This window comes from Ptychodera flava, chromosome 18 (assembly GCF_041260155.1).
Source record: "Ptychodera flava strain L36383 chromosome 18, AS_Pfla_20210202, whole genome shotgun sequence".
Classification (NCBI taxonomy): domain Eukaryota; kingdom Metazoa; phylum Hemichordata; class Enteropneusta; family Ptychoderidae; genus Ptychodera; species Ptychodera flava.
In genome coordinates this window covers 9,284,523-9,303,158 of record NC_091945.1, presented here as the reverse complement: position 1 = coordinate 9,303,158, position 18,636 = coordinate 9,284,523, and the positions used below count along the sequence as shown (strand labels likewise).

At 37.7% G+C, this 18,636-nt stretch overlaps 1 protein-coding gene and 1 long non-coding RNA gene across 2 annotated transcripts; both read left to right on the top strand.

Moving 5' to 3' along the window:
- The first annotated feature begins 1,675 nt into the window (after positions 1-1,675).
- LOC139117785 (uncharacterized) lies at positions 1,676-11,505 on the top strand. The gene is made up of 4 exons (XR_011548580.1): positions 1,676-1,972; positions 4,752-4,855; positions 6,302-6,378; positions 11,356-11,505. It is a non-coding gene; the product is annotated as an uncharacterized lncRNA (long non-coding RNA).
- A 1,665-nt stretch (positions 11,506-13,170) lies between these two features.
- Positions 13,171-15,641, top strand: LOC139117784 (uncharacterized). Its single transcript, XM_070681040.1, has 4 exons — positions 13,171-13,326; positions 13,702-13,882; positions 14,732-14,793; positions 14,920-15,641. The coding sequence occupies exons 2-4, from the start codon at positions 13,797-13,799 to the stop codon at positions 15,159-15,161; spliced, it is 390 nt and encodes a 129-aa protein (XP_070537141.1). The 5' UTR covers positions 13,171-13,326; positions 13,702-13,796; the 3' UTR covers positions 15,162-15,641.
- The last annotated feature ends 2,995 nt before the right edge of the window (positions 15,642-18,636 follow it).

Genomic DNA, 18,636 nt, shown 5'->3' with positions numbered 1-18,636 from the left:
AATAGCATAGACGTCGCCGTACTCTAAATCTGATTTTAATCAGATTGCCATAAACATTACAGCGGAAATGAGGGCATTCCTTTCAATGGACATCTTACAATGAATAGATACCGGACCCTTCCCAACATCCTTAAACGGCGTTAATCAGTTCCAAACACATACTGTAGTGAAAGGCGAAAATTTGTACCGGATGACGGCAAACTTTCGAAACGAACAAAGGACAAGCGATTTCTTTCAACAAAAGTAGACTGACCTAAATTCGTACCAACTTACGAAATGCGCTTGTAAATTTGATGCAACTGCATTCCCTGGAGCTCCATTGTTCCTGTTAATCTCAAATAGTCAAACTGGTTTTTAAGTCTGCGAACGTACATTCACATTACAGTATACTGTCCTTGGTAAGAGTACACTAAAGTCTTTCGTCGAGTAAAATTGCTTAGATAAGGAAGCCAGTTCTTTCTTTAAATGGGACCTCTAGGGTGACTTTTAAAGCTTAAACAATTCACTTTCTATAAAATAAGCCAGGTAAAGCTAATGAAATCACACTAACGAATTCACCTAAACCCACAACGCCACGTTGCATTGTAACACACCATATTATATTCCTATTAGAAATGTTGTTGATAAATGCAACTTCTTACAATCTACACTATTTTCAGGATTTCTGTTCCGTGCATCGACAAGTTTCAGGTTCTGCACTCCCTACAGGACACTGAAACATCCAATACTCGGTCTGTCGATGTAATCTCTCTGACACGTGTGTTGTCCATTTGCCACTTTGGACAAATTAATTCAATAACTCAAACTCTCATGATTGAGTCTTTCTAGAAGTTGTACCATCGAGAGATTTACAGCGAATCACCACCATTTACGCCATGTAGGTTAGTAGGTTATGCGAACGAACAGAATTCAATTTCGTTTTCTTTTGAAATGAACACCCCAAAAAAAACTATTCAGTTATATTAGGCCCAGTATATGCAAAATGTTTAAAGTGTTCTAATTACTGATCTCAACTTTTACAAAGCACTGAGTATTCAAAAACACGTCGACATGGCGAGATACCCTCTTACCATGCTCACATAAAAGTAACCGTTTCATGTGACATGCGATCAGCACAATGTCATTATCAAATGGTTCAGACATACAGTGACACATGCTCATCATTTGAGACGGAAAGTATGTAAATGGATTTCTGAAAACGTTTCAGAATCGGTGTTTCTGTTATGCATTTTTCAGATCAGCGACAGTGATAATTTTTATAGAACAGTCGTATGGCATAATAGCTTAATATTGAAAAATGGATGAAAAACGCACATGGTCATTTGCCCTGTTTTTGGCGTCGCCTCGCCGAACCCGAACGGCCGGCTAGATAGGTCGGCATTGTACAGTCATCCTAACTTCCCTGCCTGAGTGAACACTTTTTGCTAACGAAGATGTGTATGGAAAGCTTTTCAGTACAAGGGGCAGCGTTGTTCAACTTACAATTCATCCAAAAACATGAAGAAATTATTGGAGAAAAGCGTACGAGGGAATAAATTCAACATATTTTTACGTCTATTTGGAAATTAAGTTATTATCTTTTACGCGGAAAAGTCATACGCACCCTCTTTTCAGTGAACCATAGTAAGTCACGTGTTCACATCTACGCAGTACCTTTCACTCGGAAGCGGAAGTATTTCAGTGGACAATGGTCATTTGTCTACAGTTGCATGTTACATTTCTACTGGTCAAGGCATGCCCCCATTGTAGAGTCAACATTTCCCATAGAACCAAAGTAAAGACTGTTCGCCATTAAGTAATTTTCTTAATTGCTTCTCTTGACGACTTTGCCCTTTGAGTTAATTTGTTCGCGTCGTTGAGACTTACAACTCCGGGTTCACACTATGTCGAGGAATCACTACATGTTGATAGCTATATGTGTTTCGATCAGTTATACGCCAAGTAGATCTGAAATATGTGGTTAGACGGTCAGGTAAGTTATTTTCTCCTGAACCTTCTTAGTACTCTCTAGGAAATTGAATCTTATACTACTCAATTACTGCATAATTGTTCGTCAAACTAGTCTCCGACCACGCATGGCGGCGTATAATTGACTGCAGGGTGTGAAAGCCAGTGACACTACGGCTTGTAACAGTAAAATCTTCTGTTCATATCACTTTAACGAAAGTGTCAGAGTACAATTCTTGTCACTGATAAGCTGTCGACAAGTGTCCGTGTTTGGAAACCACGTTTAAAACGGTATTTTAACAAAAGGGAAAGACTAGAATAAATATAAAAGGTATGTAATAATTGTGTGACTTGATGCCACTGGAGTTTGAATGAATGATAATCGTGAAAAGCTTCATGTTGTTCTACTCAGTACTGACAACTCATTTTTTTCTCATCACGGAAACGAGATTACTACGTGTTAAGGTAGTACGCTCCTCCGAAAGTGAAACATTTAAACTTTTGCTCAAACTTTTCTCAGTGACACTTTAAGCCATTATACAAAATCAATAATAAAAATCAGGGGGTCGCCGTGTAAAATTTGAAAATAAAGACATCAATTACCTAAAATTTACCGATATTTGAAATTCAAAATGGCCGTCATCCCTGTGTTAACTCCATGAAGTAAAATAAAATTTTCGATTTTAGAAAAACTAAGACGGTAAAATTTTTCTCACTCTAAGACATTTAAAATGAGCCCCATGAGTGTTAGATCAGAAAAGATTTTTAAAAACAGGAGAGTCCAAATATCTGTCCCCGAGGAGCATTATACCTTAAAGTTTTAACTTTTTTTGGTCAGTTTCGTTAAAAACTGCTGAAACTACACCTACCAATGAATCATGCATCCGAGTTTCCGTGGCCAGTCTCTTTCTCTTTCTAAATAATTGTTTGAAAGGATGTTGTTTTCCTTGAACTACAAATTCTCAGAAAGGACGAGTAATAAACTCGTGTTGAATAGGTTTCTGCCCTTTCTATACATACCGCCTGTCAGTCGGCACAGACACTCCACTGAACACTCTAAGCACCATTATCCCGTGGCTACTGCTGACAAAAATTAGGGGCCGTCGATAATCAAAGCTGACACACGACCAACGCAATCCCTTCGTTTTCGAAGAGTCTCCTTTCTCCCAAAAAAGACGGAAGTTCGTTTGAAAAAAAAAACAAACCAAAAATCAATGAAGTCAATGTGATGCATTCACTTACATGCACGCACCCACTCCTACAGATTTCGGCTCCGATACTCAACATGTCCATAAAGACGATATACCGGAACTTAACAGTGAAAGTCAGCTCACGAGGAATTCATTTTTTAAGGGAGAACGTGCCTCGGGGACAGATAGTCGGACTCTAAAATTTCTACTATTCTTTTCTGATCTACCACTTGTGGGGGCTCGTTTTAAAGCTTTTGGAGGAAAAAAATACTTTAACCGTCTTAGATTTTCCTAAGCTCGCGCTGGCTTTGTGTACGAATGGAACGTTTGCGGATAGTAACGCGCATTCAGAAATGCACGCGATTGCCCATATTTGGGCACCGGGCCGGGGCGTGATACGTAAAAAAAATGCACGGATCTGAGGGCGCTTCCTCCCATAGGTTTACACAGGCACGTGAATGTAGGTATATGATAAGGTTTAAAGTTTCATTCAGGAAAGTTTTAGGAAATGTTCAATTCTTTCACTTTCAAGGCGCATACGTCCTTAAATATATTTCTTTCGTAGAAAAGCACTTGCCAAATTCTATGGCGAAAAAGGCGTGTGTGTTCTCAATTAATATATATACAAGTCTTTCTTGTTCACTGTATATACACTTACATGTTCATCGAGATCACACATGTTTTCTTCTGAAGTACACAAAGAATGTGTTGATAAGCATTAAAGTTGTCGACTCATTTAATCATTGATTAAAAACACGAAAGTCTCGCTCTATTCTCAGCAAGGGCTAAATATTTTGCATAAAAATGGAACTGTTTCAGGGCTAATTGCATTGACTCATTGTAATGTCAAATAACATACTAAATCCTCCAGTCTGAGGCTGCACGTAGCATGAGACCAGGGCGGATATGTTGTATGCGCAGCATATCTCGACAACAACCATTGTTCATACCAAAAACTTTAAAATGGTGGTAGGCCTAATTACTTAGGTCGCGGTGGTGACCGCGACCGAAGCAGCTTCATACAAACAAAGGGACGCAACCAAAGTTCATTGGGAGTCTGGTGAACTATGAGAACGAATCAAATGCTGAATTTGTTTACATAGCTCGACATTCATCGCCACTTTCTGGGAAGAGACGATGTTTATCACGACAAGAAGAAAGTCGAGCAACTCCAAACGGGACGAACCCTCTATCTGTAGGTCTTCATGACATCAAACGCGGGTATACATCTATAGATGGAAATTAAAACGTTTTGTTCAGTTATGACGAACATTTGATAAGACGATGCTGAAAATACTGTCCGCTCTTCAGATAGGAATATGTTTAACTCACAAGCAATAGTGAGGAGCAGAGTGAGAATGAAGTTAACCAACTCACAGACATGACTCTATGCGAATGGCAGTAAATTGATCAAACAATCACCAATGTCGTAAAATTAAAGGTAGTGAGCTATGATCATTATTTTGACCTATTTCAGAGAGGAGAATTTCAGTATGACAATAAAATGTTCTTCCCCCTCCCCCCAAAAATGAAGAATTGGCCATTCTTCTTTTTTCCGGGAAGAACACTTTTTTGTCGTACTGAAATCAAGGAAGTTTATTTTCTTATTTACAGCAAGAATGTCTCCATGGTTGTATCAATCAAAGTATCAAGCAAAGACAGTATAGAACAGTATGTGACTCTTGGTTTATGAGAGTTGTTAATTGCACAAGAAGCAGGTAAGACACGAGACGGTCACTTAAATTTTTTAATATGCACAACATACAAATGATAAAGTGCTTCGTATATGATGTCAGTTGAACGGTATTTGCGCATTCATATGCTATAGAATCAACTCTTTAGACATTAATATACGATATCGATATAGATGAACGCATGCGCATGACCTGAGAAAGTGTATTGAATTGTTCCTTAGGGACTGGTCAGTTTCTTCGGCCTGGGGGGGCGGTGGATTATTTTTTGCCGACGTCAAAAAGTGGCTGACCCCCCCTATTCCAAATTTTGAAAACAGGGTGACCCCCCCCTATTCCAAATGTTGAAAACAGGGTGACCCCCCCCGTACGCGTCAACTCTAATATGTAATAATATATATATATATATATATATATATATATATATATATATATATATATATATATATATATATATATATATATTATATTTTACATACATTTATATTTTAAGTCATTCTGTGTTTTAATGAAATTGTTGGCATGTCAGTTGTAAGATAGGAATTTCAAAGTGTCAATCTTAAAGTTTGAATACAGTACATTTTGAATGAGCTGTGAATGTATTTCACACTTTCTATGCTTAACCAGATGTCCTGAACTGTTGTACAGAAATGGATGTCAATCATTAATATCAAACAGGAAAAAGCAGTAAATAAAAAACTTTGATGGGTGTTAAGACTTGCCAGCCATCCAATTAAATCTCCTGAGGAACCATAGAGAGGCATTTTAGCCAAATCTGATATGTGCAGAGTCTGAGATGACCTTTTCTTGTAACATTGATATTTGTGCATGTTGCTTTCTCATACTAAATTCTCATAGAGAGAACAGAAAAGTATCAGGAATTTGTCATGCTTTTCATATGAAATGCAGATTTCATAATAGTAAACTTTCACTTAGCAAACATCAAGATATCTCTGGCATATATTTCTGATTTATTAAAGCATGGCGCCCGAAGGGTGCGGAGAAAAATATGAAACATCCTGATATCTCTGATATATGTCTTGTATATTAAAGTAATGCACAGGAAGGGTGTGCTGAAAAATGTCTGATATATTAAAGTAATGCGCTTGAAGAGCACGCTGAAAAATATTGAACATACATATATCTCTGATATATGTATGCCTCATATGTTAAAGTTGGGCGTGCTGAAAAATATGTCTGATTATTAAAGTCACGCGCCCGAAGGGCGCGCCGAAAAATGCAACTGGATGAAATTTGTGGCTGACACGATGCATTTTAGGCAATGATGAGCCTGTGTCGAAATTCAAAAACACACTGACCCCCTATTGGGCATTTCAAAAACATGGTGACCCCCCCTATCACCAAAGTCAATAACAGGGTGACCCCCCCAGGCCGAAGAAACTGACCACTTCCCTTACTTTTTGAAACTCGTCATTAATTGTCGCATTTTAATTGTTTATGTACGATGACTAGATTAAAGTATTCAACTGGTTATGTCATCCGGTACCAACAGATCAATGGAACGCGATCGCGATACGTCAACTGTACAGGTACGTCTCACTATTGGACGGCCTGTTACAAACGATAACGTAGTAACTAACCGATAATGTATCAAACCCGATAACGTAGTAAAAATTTACCGATAACGTAGTAAATCAACCGATAACGTAGTAACGAACCGATAACGTACGTAGTAATTTTTTCTAACCGATAACGTAGTAAAAATTAACCGATAACGTAGTAATTTTTTCTAACCGATAACGTAGTAAAAATTTACCGATAACGTAGTAATTTCTCCTAACCGATAACGTATCAACAAATTAACCGATAACGTATCAATGAACAATAACGGATTAAACCAACTGACAATATAGAGTAGTCAACCAATACCACATCAAAACGACCAATAACGTATCAATTAGTTGATAATATCTGATTAAGCGAATCATGGGGAGCAATAGATCGATCGATTGATAGATAGATAGATAGATAGATAGATAGATAGATAGATAGATAGATAGATAGATAGATAGATAGATAGATAGATAGATAGATAGATAGATAGATAGATAAATAGGTCGATCAATGTATCGATAGATAAATCAATCACTCAATCGATAGATCGACCGATCTATCTATCGATGTTTGATAGATGGTCGGTCGATCGATCGATCATCGATCGATAGATAAATTGATGGGCAGATCGATCGATAGAACGAAGGATCTATCGATTCGATAGAAAGATATATCAATTAATCGATAGATCGATCGATCAATTCGATTAAATGGTCAATAGATAGGTGAATAGATAGATCAATAGACCGATTTGTCATCACATTGTCTGTTACTCAATTATTTTCTTCTATTAATTTTTTCCATTTAGCGTAAATTGTTTTACTTGGGCCTCAGCCCAAGTACATTTGTTTTCATTCCGTGGGAAAAAACTCTGTAAGGTATAACCATTTCTGGCTGAGACCAGGGAGGGCAAAATGTCTTGGCTTCATCTTTCTTGGCATAATAAATGGCGTAATGATGTTAACTGAATGGAAGTGCTGCTCTCAGCCAGTCTTGAATAAGTGAGATGTGAATATTAATGCTTCTCTATCTGAGTTTTTGCCACAAAATCTTCTGAATATAATCAAAATGTGCATCGAAATGCAACAATTAATGCACCCTCCGTTTCCTAGGCGATGGCACGACCCTTGCTACACCCACTGGACGAGCCAAAGTGGGAGGGGTAATTTCGGTTTGGTCGAACAGGAGGGCTCGAGACCAGAATTTAACATTTAAACTTGAAACATGTTTAATCGCTGACAAGATGTGGACTAGTCTTAATCAAAGTGAAAGAGTGAAAAGGAAAGGTTTTATATCCCGGACACAATGAAAAACATTACGACTGGAAACTGTACCCCCAGTTGAGAATAGTAATGCCCACAGCGATGGAGAACACTTATCCTTGAGCTGAGAAAACCAGACCATCATTTCGAAATAGAGCTGCAGATTCGAGAAGCTCGTTCAAAATAGCTAGGTACACCCCATAAAGGGGTGGTTTCGAGTTTTGAGGGCAAATTTCGCCTCCTTCATATAGAAATCGTACGTTTGTTTTTCCAGGAGAACACACCATTTGACACAAAATTTGCATGTAAAGGGGTCGCCAGTAAGCACGTGGTCAAATCTGGCATAAGAAACAATATGAAATGTTGGGTAAAGCCAGTCCAAAATAAACTGATTTGAACTTTTGTGTTTTGTAATTTATACCACTGCAGTAACATTACCTTTTTTTGACAACATCACACAATGTAATACGTTTTGAAACTGAATACTCCGACGTATTCTGTGTCTCCTTTGCTAAAAAATACGGTATGCCGATTACCATGTAAGGAGATGATGACGTCAAGACAGATTTGCAGTGCGTTTGGTCCTGGATGGTGCCCCATGTTGCCTCAAAACTTATTTCTGTCTGCACTCAAAACTCAAAAATGTCGGATATGAACCTGAAAAATCGATGCAATTTTGTCAAACTTCGGCGAAATTTCAGCCTATAGACAAAATTTCATCCAGGTAAGGTAAATTTACTGAAATTTGATCGACAAATAATCCTGAGCTTGAATGTGACAGCTTGCCTTCTCCGGAAGTCAAGCATCCAGCTAGCTGCACATACACAGTTGCCCATATGGCCAGGTTTATGAGATTGTTTTCAAGCGACGGCGGCAGACCGTACGGGGCTCTGGATATGAACCTACCGCCAGTGTAGCTGTAATAACTGTTGCGTTGTTTTTAGTGCCCACGGACGAAGTCCTGGGGGAGTTATAGGTTTGGTCATGTCAGTCCGCCGGCCGTCCGTCCGTCCGTTCACGCAGATATCTCAGACATGTCCTGGTCAAAGTCTTTCAAACTTTGCACAAGAATAGTACCCAACCCCATACAGATGCACGTCGATTTGTTTCACAATGCGATCGAATTTGGCCGTGTTAGAGGACTTTTAGTTTACACCTCCATAGACTCCCATGTATAAGGCCAAGAAAATAAAAATTTAGTTTCTCATCGTATTCATATTGCCTAAAGGATGCAGTGACACAGTTTTTGTCCCCACGGATAAAGTCCAGGGGGCTTATAGATTGGGTCATATCCGTCCGTGAGTCCATCAGTGAGTCCATCGTTTCACGCAGATATCTCAGACATTTTGACAAAATATCATGTGACCTTGGTGACCTTTGACCTCAAATATACATTATTGTCCATAACTCAGTAACCACAAGTGCTAAACCTTTCATATTTGGTATGATGGGACACCTTATGACGCCACATATTGTACCATTAATTATGCGCATATCTTATTTTGAGCGAGCCAATAGAGCTAGAGGTCTGATTTTTGGTATATAGGGATAACTTAGCAATATAATTTGTTTGACAAAACGTCACGTGACCTCAATGACCTTTGACCTCAAATATACATATTTGTCCACAACTCAGTAACCACAAGTGCTACACCCTTCATATTTGGTATGATAGGACACCTTATGACACCATATATTGTACCTCATTAATTATGCGCATATCTTATTTTGAGCGAGCCAATAGAGCTAGAGGTCTGATTTTTGGTATATAGGAATAACTTAGCAATACAATTATTTTGACAAATGTGACGTGACCTCAATGACCTTTGACCTCAAATATATATATTTGTCCACAACTCAGTAACCACAAGTGCTACACCCTTCATATTTGGTATGATAAGACATCTTATGACACCACATATTGTACCTCATTAATTATGCACATATCTAATTCTGAGCAAGCCAATAGAGCTGGATGTCCGATTTTTGGTATATAGGGATAACTATAGGGTAGAAATCTAAATATGCCCATCTAAATATTAGACATCTACCATCGAGAACAAAAAAAATTTGCTGTAATTTGAATATTTAAGGAGTTAAGCAATTTCCTCTATAAATAAAGAACCCCTGCTCAAACTCCACAAAAGTTGCTAGACATATTTTGCCGTTGTCATGCCATTGCTTCGTTTAATAACCAGTTAATCAAATGCCTAATTGACAGGAGGAAATCAAGACCATATTTGAATAGTAGTATATATTGTCCTCAAAATTACTCCATCACGGCCCAAGTACTCATTGCCTTCAGCAATACTGCCTTGTTATAAATATATTTGTTTCTCATCCTAGACATATTGCAAAACTGATGCGGTGACGCAGTTTTTTTTTTCTCATTTCTTTTACTCTTCAACCAACAAGAATGCGCGAAAAACATGAAAACGACACAGGAATGCACGCAGAGATAAATGCACAGTAGTGTTGTTTAGTATTTTTGTACAGCAACAGTTCTGCGGTTGACTTTTAGTGCAGTAATGCACAGTTTTGTCAGCTTATTATAACAGTGACATATTTGTACTGTTCTGAATGGAATGTTAGTGTCAGTTATTTTGTTTACAGTTCTGTTTTATACATATTCTTCATGAGCAGAAAGAAAGGTGACGTGGCGGGTCTCAATTGACACGCGCGAGGATGAGAAACAAAATTTTTATTTTTCTTGGCCTAAGCGGTTTTTTCTATCAGCACTATACTATGTATGACTACTCAATAATTTTGAGATGTCTTCATAATAAGATGTGAATCGACGTGAATCACAACAGAATGGATAAAAGGAAAGAAAAAGCAATACGTTGTCTACAAATCGGCTCGGCTTGCTTACAGGAGTAATTTGCAAAATCAATTGAGCAATGAGTCCAGATTTACCTGTAATTCAGTCCCAGAATGAGAGTTACATGAGTGTGTACCGGTGCTTTACTGTCTGTTCTGTTTTGTGTCTATGTTTATAACTAGTGTTTACGAATTTTGACCTAGTGTAATCAGATTACGGATGGGTATGATTACGATTATTTTGTAAAGGTTTATTGTCATTTTGATATACTGACGTTGTAAGTAACAAATTTTATAATCGGTCATATTGAAAACTTTTTCCAAGTCCTCCCAACTTAGAAAGTGTGTCGATAAAGACACTCTCATATGTGTTGTATCTTTAATTCATTCTGCAGGAATACTTATCAATTAGTTCGCATTTCCCAAATTGATGAAATTCGATTCGTGATGTCTGAGTAATATCACAAAAGAGTATACTTCAATTTGATACGTTATCGGTAACGTTATCGGTTAGGAAAAATTACTACGTTATCGGTTCGTTACTACGTTATCGGTTGATTTACTACATCGGTAATTTTTTACTACGTTATCGGGTTTGATACGTTATCGGTTAGTTACTACGTTATCGGTTGTAACACGCCCTCTATGACATCATGCCGTCTATAGTCTATTTTCCTGGCCAGACAGATTAGAACAAGGCGCGGCCATGGGCACTCTGTTCACCGATACGGGAATTTACTATGATCGCCCAACAATGAGCGACAGACATATTAATGTGGATAGAATCTGTAAAATGGAATAATTGAAACCATAATTAGTGAGCAAATAGCCCTAACATAACGCTAAAACATTTATCAAATTGCTTTCTAGAATGTTCTGATTGGGAATTCGCCGAGAATCTTTGTGAAAGCTGTGGAAATTGTCAACCCTGCCGGTGTAACAGAACAAACTCGAAATCATGCCAGAAAAGAGATGGTAGCTGTAATTGCAACAGAGGATGGCAGGGTAAAACTTGCGACAACAGTGAGTGTTTAAAATTTCATTCATAAACAGTTTGACAGATATTCTGTCCTCATTTAGGCTATTTCATACATTTGTGCAAATGGAGGAAATGCACCCATAAAATGAATCCATCATAACTTATATACAATCTAGCCCCATCGTTTGGACATATGTCAGTATCCCATACTTTGTTATATCGTCAGCTCACATGTTGTTACGATGTCAGCGACTGAATAATGATATAATCTTGTGTTGTCTACAATTTTATTGCACAATTATCATGGCTTGGGATTCATTGTGTTAATTTGCGATCAAGTGCTCCTTACACGTTCTTCAGTCAACACATGATAGCAAGAGAAAGATCACGATTTGTGATCTTTCTGTCCAAGGGGAAGGTGTTCATAATAGTAATATTGAGTGTGCATGGACCAAAGGCAAGGGTATCATCAACATTATCAAGAGATTTTAGATCAGGCATCGTCAATATTACCGTAACGAGTAACAGCCCGAGAATATGGTAACAGATTGAGATCCGGCTCTTTCTATCATGTGGTATTAATTTTATCATGCCGAACAAAAACATTATGTGTCCGAACTAATGCGAAGAAACAGTAGTTAAAGAATAGAACGTATAGGTCACAAGTAGACAGTAGTCATCGCCGTGAACGGCTCCATTTCCTGATTATTACACCTAAAATTCAGAAAATTGTTGTAACGAACTTCTGAAAACCGAGACAGGATTGCATGTAGCTAACTAACCCTACAGTCGGTTTAATTGTATCGGAATGGAATGTCGTCTGATTCGATTTGTCCGGAGGTCGTGATCGTACCTTTCTACGCAACAAGCGCACAGAAGTTGTCACTTGTAAGAAAAAGAGGCGCACTAAATCCTAATTCGTCCGCAACTGGCAAGACGACCGCATTCGACGGGCAACAGCCTCATAAACCTTTAATCATGTGATATAACGTTTTCTAGTCACGTGACTAAATCTAAGCCAATTACAGTAATCGAAAAATACTTGATGTGTAATAGAATGAATTATTTTTGGTGTGTTATTCAGCGTTGATAGAAAAGAAAAGAAAATATATTCATCAACATGCATCATTCTCATCCACTTATTTCAGCGTGCGACCGATGAGACGCTTCGAATTCAGCGAATTTGATATCTCTTACACATAGAATATTAAACAGAATAATTTCATCTATAATATACAGATGATAGCAAGTTACTAAGTATGGAGTCCCTGGCCACCATACAAGAGTGCTTCCTCTGTCGAAAAGTATAGGAAAGTATAGTTGAATGCGTCATCATATTTTCATTATTGTGTTTGTCGCTAGTATTTGAAATATAATTGCATAGGTGGTTGATTAGCTAATAGTCAAAAAGAGAATGACTTCAACAATATATCATTATTTCCAATTTCAGAGTGTGAGCAAGGGATGTACGGAGAAAATTGCATGCAAGAATGCCACTGTCATATGAATAATACATTGTTATGTAATCACCTTGGCGGCGAATGCAGGTGTAAGCCGGGATGGATTGGAACAATGTGTAACCAAGGTAAATTATCAGACAGACGCTTTACTCTGAATTTCATAACTGTATGAATCGGTGGTGATTCAGTGTACGCCCTCACAGGTTATAAAAGTACAGATGCAAGAAAATAATTTTAGTAAAGTGTTTATGTAATCACTACTTTCAGCTTGTGAGAGTTGGTATTTCGGGGACGATTGCTCGAAAAGCTGCCTCTGTGATAAAGAAAACACTTTGTTCTGTTCTCATGACGATGGAACCTGTCATTGTAAGCCTGGCTGGGAAGGCACAGTGTGCAATGAAAGTAAGTCAAATATTCATTATTAGAGGAAAAAGTTTGGCTTGTAGATATTTACTGTCAACCTATTTCTAGATCAAACGGACGACAAAAATTTTTTTTCCGTCGACGAAATTTTATAAGACTTACTTGTTTTGGTCGAACAAAAATATGACTCTTGTAGGAATATTTTTCGTTATTGCTTGAGATAGATAGGTAGTGTTACCTTGGTCGTAAAAGCATAGTTGTGACAGAGATAAACTTGCAGTATGCATCGTGTTATTATTCTTTTACAATTGATAGAGCAAAAATCATTAGAGTAAAAGTCGAAAACATTAACAAAATCAGTTCCATTGAATGAATTACATCTCAACTGTACATGCAATTTCATCATTTGCACAGCGGACAGGTGTTCAAAGGAACTCACCAACAAGACCGAAAGTTGGCCCATTTGTGTCAAACATAGTGACACTAGTAGAACATTGAATGACTCTGCAATGGCGGGGATAATCGTCAGTGTGTTGTTGATATCAGCCATCTTGACAATCATGACAGTTTGCATCAAGAGGAAGCATCTGAATAGGTATGATATCGTGTACACACAGGGCGTATGCTTGTGTGATTGTGTCTGTCTGTCTGTCTGTCTATCTGTCTCTGTATGTGATTCTGTACGTATGCCGTCAGTATACGTATGTCGTTGCTGTGTCTTACCTGTCAGTAGTTGACCATTTCGTTTGCTTTAGTGACAGTTAGCAATACCCACCCTCGTTCGAATTCACATGTTTTTGTCAGTGAACAATTCTTATTTGCAGATCAGAAATTGAGTGATGTATTACGTATAGTAGTGGCATGTATGAATAATGCGCCTCGGGGACACAATTCGGACTCTCAAACTTTTATTATATAATTTGGTCTATCATACATTTTTGGGGTTCAATTTGAAGCTTATTGAGTACATAAAGTCTTCACTTCTACTTCCCCAAGAGGAAACACATGATAGGTTACGGCTAATTTTAATTTCCAAAGTCGGTAATTATTGTTTTTTTGTCTGGTATCAATTTTTGCACGGTGGCCCTCGATTTCGATTCTTTATTTCGAAAGAGAGCAAAATTGCTTTCGATGTCGAGGCGCGACTTACTTCAACCAGCAGTGACACAGGAATGACGAGAATGTCGTGATGCAGCGAGTCTGAAACTTAAATTGTGTAGAAACGTCCTGGCGATCAAATTCATCTTGAAATACCTGTATTTCCTGTCTGGGCATTTTTATTTTTATGTATGAATTTGTCCATTGAATTTAAGTCCTTTCTTCGTATTTTAATAGATCAGATCAGATCAGATCAGATCAGATCAAATTAATTCGGCATGGAAAGCCAAACAATTTTTTCACATTGACATTTCTTAAGAGAAGATGACACTTTGCTCTCTCAAAGGAGGAAGACGGCGAGAAGTGATGACGTCAGTTATCAAGTAACAAGCAGACAGAGAGTATACGGTAAGTCCATCATTATAATATTTCGGCCGGGAATAGTTAATTGATGTCCTGCGTTTTCTTCTGTCACCGTACTTTTATCTGAATGTATCTGCTTTACTCTTTGAATTTCATGGGGTGCTATTTTAGTCAAAGGACTGGAAGATCAAGGACAAGGTCAGGATGAACCATATTATGCCTCTGTGCTCACAAATCCAGCCCTGGAACAAGGACGGACGACAGCATCGACGGAGGGTCCGTACGCATGTCTTGAAGAATTCCAACGAGGAACTTACATGACCGTCCAAAAGTCTGAAGAGAAATGCTCAGAGATGGAGGCTCATTACGAAGTCGTGGAACCCGTCACTGAAGTAACTGTGTTACGCCGCTGAAAAACAATAGACAACGAGCGAAAAAAAAGTCCGTGAAATAGGTCAAGTATGAAATGGCGTTCACAGATAACCTTCCTAAAGAATTAGGAATTTAATCATCAGCTACAAATAAAATACACACTTACGTTTGTTGAGGACTAAGAAATAAAATATGGATAAACTTAATGAAACAAACCTTTTCATAAATATTAACGGTATGAGAAATGTATCAATTCAAAAATTCGCCTAAAGCTCCCCTTTGCGGTACATTTGTGTATTAGTTAGTAGGTGTATTTTGTCACATTTTAATTGTACAGATAGTGTATCCTTGGTCTTAATGTTTCTCGTTTGTAAAGAAGGGACCTAATTTACATACTTCATAATAACGTCGATATTACAAAGATAGGATTCATTGGTCGCATTTCTCGCTTATTTAATTCAGATAACAATAATATTGACATTGTTTGCGATTCACTGCAGCTTTACAAAACAAATGTCTTGTCTATGTGATTTTAATCTGTTGTATGTCTCTCGTATGTAGTTTCTTCATTTTCAATTTTGTCTTTACTAGATTTACATTTTATATTTCATATTCAAACTTGTCTGTAAGTGGATGCCAACTTGCGCTGTTGACGAGAAAAAAATAAATATAATACATAAATACAGACATAAATAAATAAATAAATAAATAAATAAATAAATAAATAAATAAATAAATAAGAGGCTATTAAGGTGTTTATATATTGTATGTATGTATTTATGTATGTATGTATGCATGCATGCATGCATGCATGCATGTATGTATGTATGTATGTATGTATGTATGTATGTATGTATGTATGTATGTATGTATGTATGTATGTATGTATGTATGTATGTATGTATGTATGTATGTATGTATGTATGTATGTATGTATGTATGTATGTATGTATGTGTCATCATTACATGTCATTACTCACTAATAAGAGATCAAAGTCATTTTAAAAATATACAACTGTAAAATAAAGTCGTGGTGGCCGGTTCTTCGTGTCTTCATACATTTTGCTTTGTACCCGTCGGCTTATAACAATTTTGTTTGCAGTTCACGGAAGGACTTGCTGCCACCGAGGCACATACTTTGTTCGTTCTGGGCTGCATCCATATTGTGCTGTACGTTCTTCCGGTCGCTGTTAACTTTTCAAACTAAGAGCTTGTTCTTTATGTTCGCGGATTCTGCCACCATGTATTGCTGCTCACTGTCGCCCTTTGAGGAATAGCTAGCGAGAGAACGTAAGCATACAGAGACAGAATAGTGGCTCAAAGTCTTCAAAGATAACACCATTTTATTTCCTATCGGTATTAACTTTTCTAAGTGGGGAGGGGGTCCAGTCAAAATATCTGAGTTAAGAGGGGGGTTACTCAAATTCATCATGGTTAGAGGGGGGGGGGGGGGTTACTCGAAATTTCGGAGTTTCCGATGAAATACCTTCGACCCCCAGGCTGTAAATAATGAGAGCTCCCTAAATAACCACAGTACAGATTGTAGATAGGAAGGTTATCTATTGACAGTTGAAAAAGGTGAAACCAACAAAATGAAATTCTTAGTGACAACAAAATACAGATATAAAAGCTCACGCTATAACCAGTACCCATCCATATAGTACTGCTTAACTTGGGAGGGTATCATGACAGAGTTTCATAGGATATCTGACTGGGCAGAATTCGAAAGTACAGGGGGAGAACACTCGAGAGGCTGAGCGGGAAAGAGTCAAAGAGGGCTGTCCCCCATCTTGCATGGAAAATTTTGAGTAATTGATGTGTGCTATGGTGTAGTCTGCTGCAATCTGAGAGGTGTTTTTAATTTCGTTTTTATTAAGTAAAACTGTTAGAACACCATGGGGAGAGCACGACAGGGGGTTTCTCCTCTCGTATCGAAAATTTTGAGAAATTGATGTGTGTAAAGTTGTAGTCTGAGAGCTGTTTCAATTTAGTTTGCACTCAGTAAAATTGTTTAAAAATGACATTGAACACTGATATTTTTATTACATTTTTTGCATGATCAGTGTTTGAGTTACAGTATTCAACAACCAAACAATGACAATACATTTTGTGAAAAACAGTTCTCAGTTTGCCAGAGACTGAAGACCAAAGAAAATGCAGGAATGGAAAATATGTGACCTTCTTGTGTCATTTCTCCAGCTGCCAGCTTTTAATGAAAAGTCTGAATATGGTATGGTTAATTGTCAAAATGGTTTTTGAACTGAAGTCAATGAAAATATATGTTTCTGTGGTAATAAAGGATGAATTCACAACAGTTCAGTTTTGTCCTAGATGCTGTGAAAAATTTAAGAAATTGATGTATACAATGGTGCAATCTGGTGCAATCTGAGATGTGTTTTCCATTTGTCTTTTACCAGTAAAACTGATAGAATACTCCAAGGGGAGAGCACGAGAGGGAGGTCCCCCTCTCGCATCAAAAATTTTGAGAAATTGATGTGTGGAATGGTGCAATCTGAGAAGTGTTTTAATTTATTTCGCACAAAAAATTGAGTAACCCCCCTCTTCCTGTCCACATTTTTAGGAACCCCACTTTAAGTTTTCAGTTTTTTAAGTGACCCCTCACTTTCCTCCGACCCCAAAGCCGTAAATAATGACGGCTCCCACATACAATTGAAATCCAAACGCGTCATATCGTCCCCTGTACATGTGGATATGATGCGCGATCGGACCCTCTCACACATCAGTATCATTATCATTTTATGGTTTGTTTATGATTTCTTGACGTATTGGTTGATAGGCAAAAGGTAACAAGTGTAGGTAAAACGCAATTATAGCAAAGTTGTCATCATAGTGAATGCCACCGTAATAGGTCAAATGTATTTATTTATAGTAATTTTTATTTCCAGTTTTACAGAGCGGTGGAATTACTGGAAAAATAATTCCCATTGTGGCTCATAAATTCACCCAGAAAAAACGAAAAAAAAAGAGATTACATACGCAAATATAGAGCAAATCACGAAGACACGGTAATTTCGACATATTTATTTTAGATTTACATTTCAATGTACTCAAATGTCCCCATGCTTTCGGAAAACATTCACATTAAGGGCCGAGTGCGGTTTACAACTTGCCAGCTAAAGCCGTGAGGTTTAGAATTGTAAACACACGAGAACCTGTACAATTACCTACTTATACCACGAAAAAAGAGGAATTTGAAAAATATCATGACCTAGTTATGCGGTTCTATCAGAATGATCAATTTGCATTGCGCCTTAAAAACACCTGGTGTCATTAGGGATTGAAATTCTGACACAATCGATAGTTTAATACAGCTTTCTAATTGGCTAATAAACTGACTGCACTGATCCAGGTGCACATCAATTTGCCACGTGGTATGATGCATGTGCATGTCACTGTGCATCGGCCACGCCACCAGTGTGGACGCATACTTGTATATCTCCGACACAATGTAATCAAGCGAAGTGGAACGGTTTGCTTGCAGTTTGATAACGCTAT

Coding starts and splice junctions, on each gene's coding strand:
- LOC139117784 (XM_070681040.1), top strand. CDS start 13,797: ATGGCGGGGATAATCGTCAGTGTGTTGTTGATATCAGCCATCTTGACA. Junction 13,883..14,731: donor AAGAGGAAGCATCTGAATAG/GTATGATATCGT, acceptor GCTCTCTCAAAG/GAGGAAGACGGCGAGAAGTG. Junction 14,794..14,919: donor AAGCAGACAGAGAGTATACG/GTAAGTCCATCA, acceptor GTGCTATTTTAG/TCAAAGGACTGGAAGATCAA.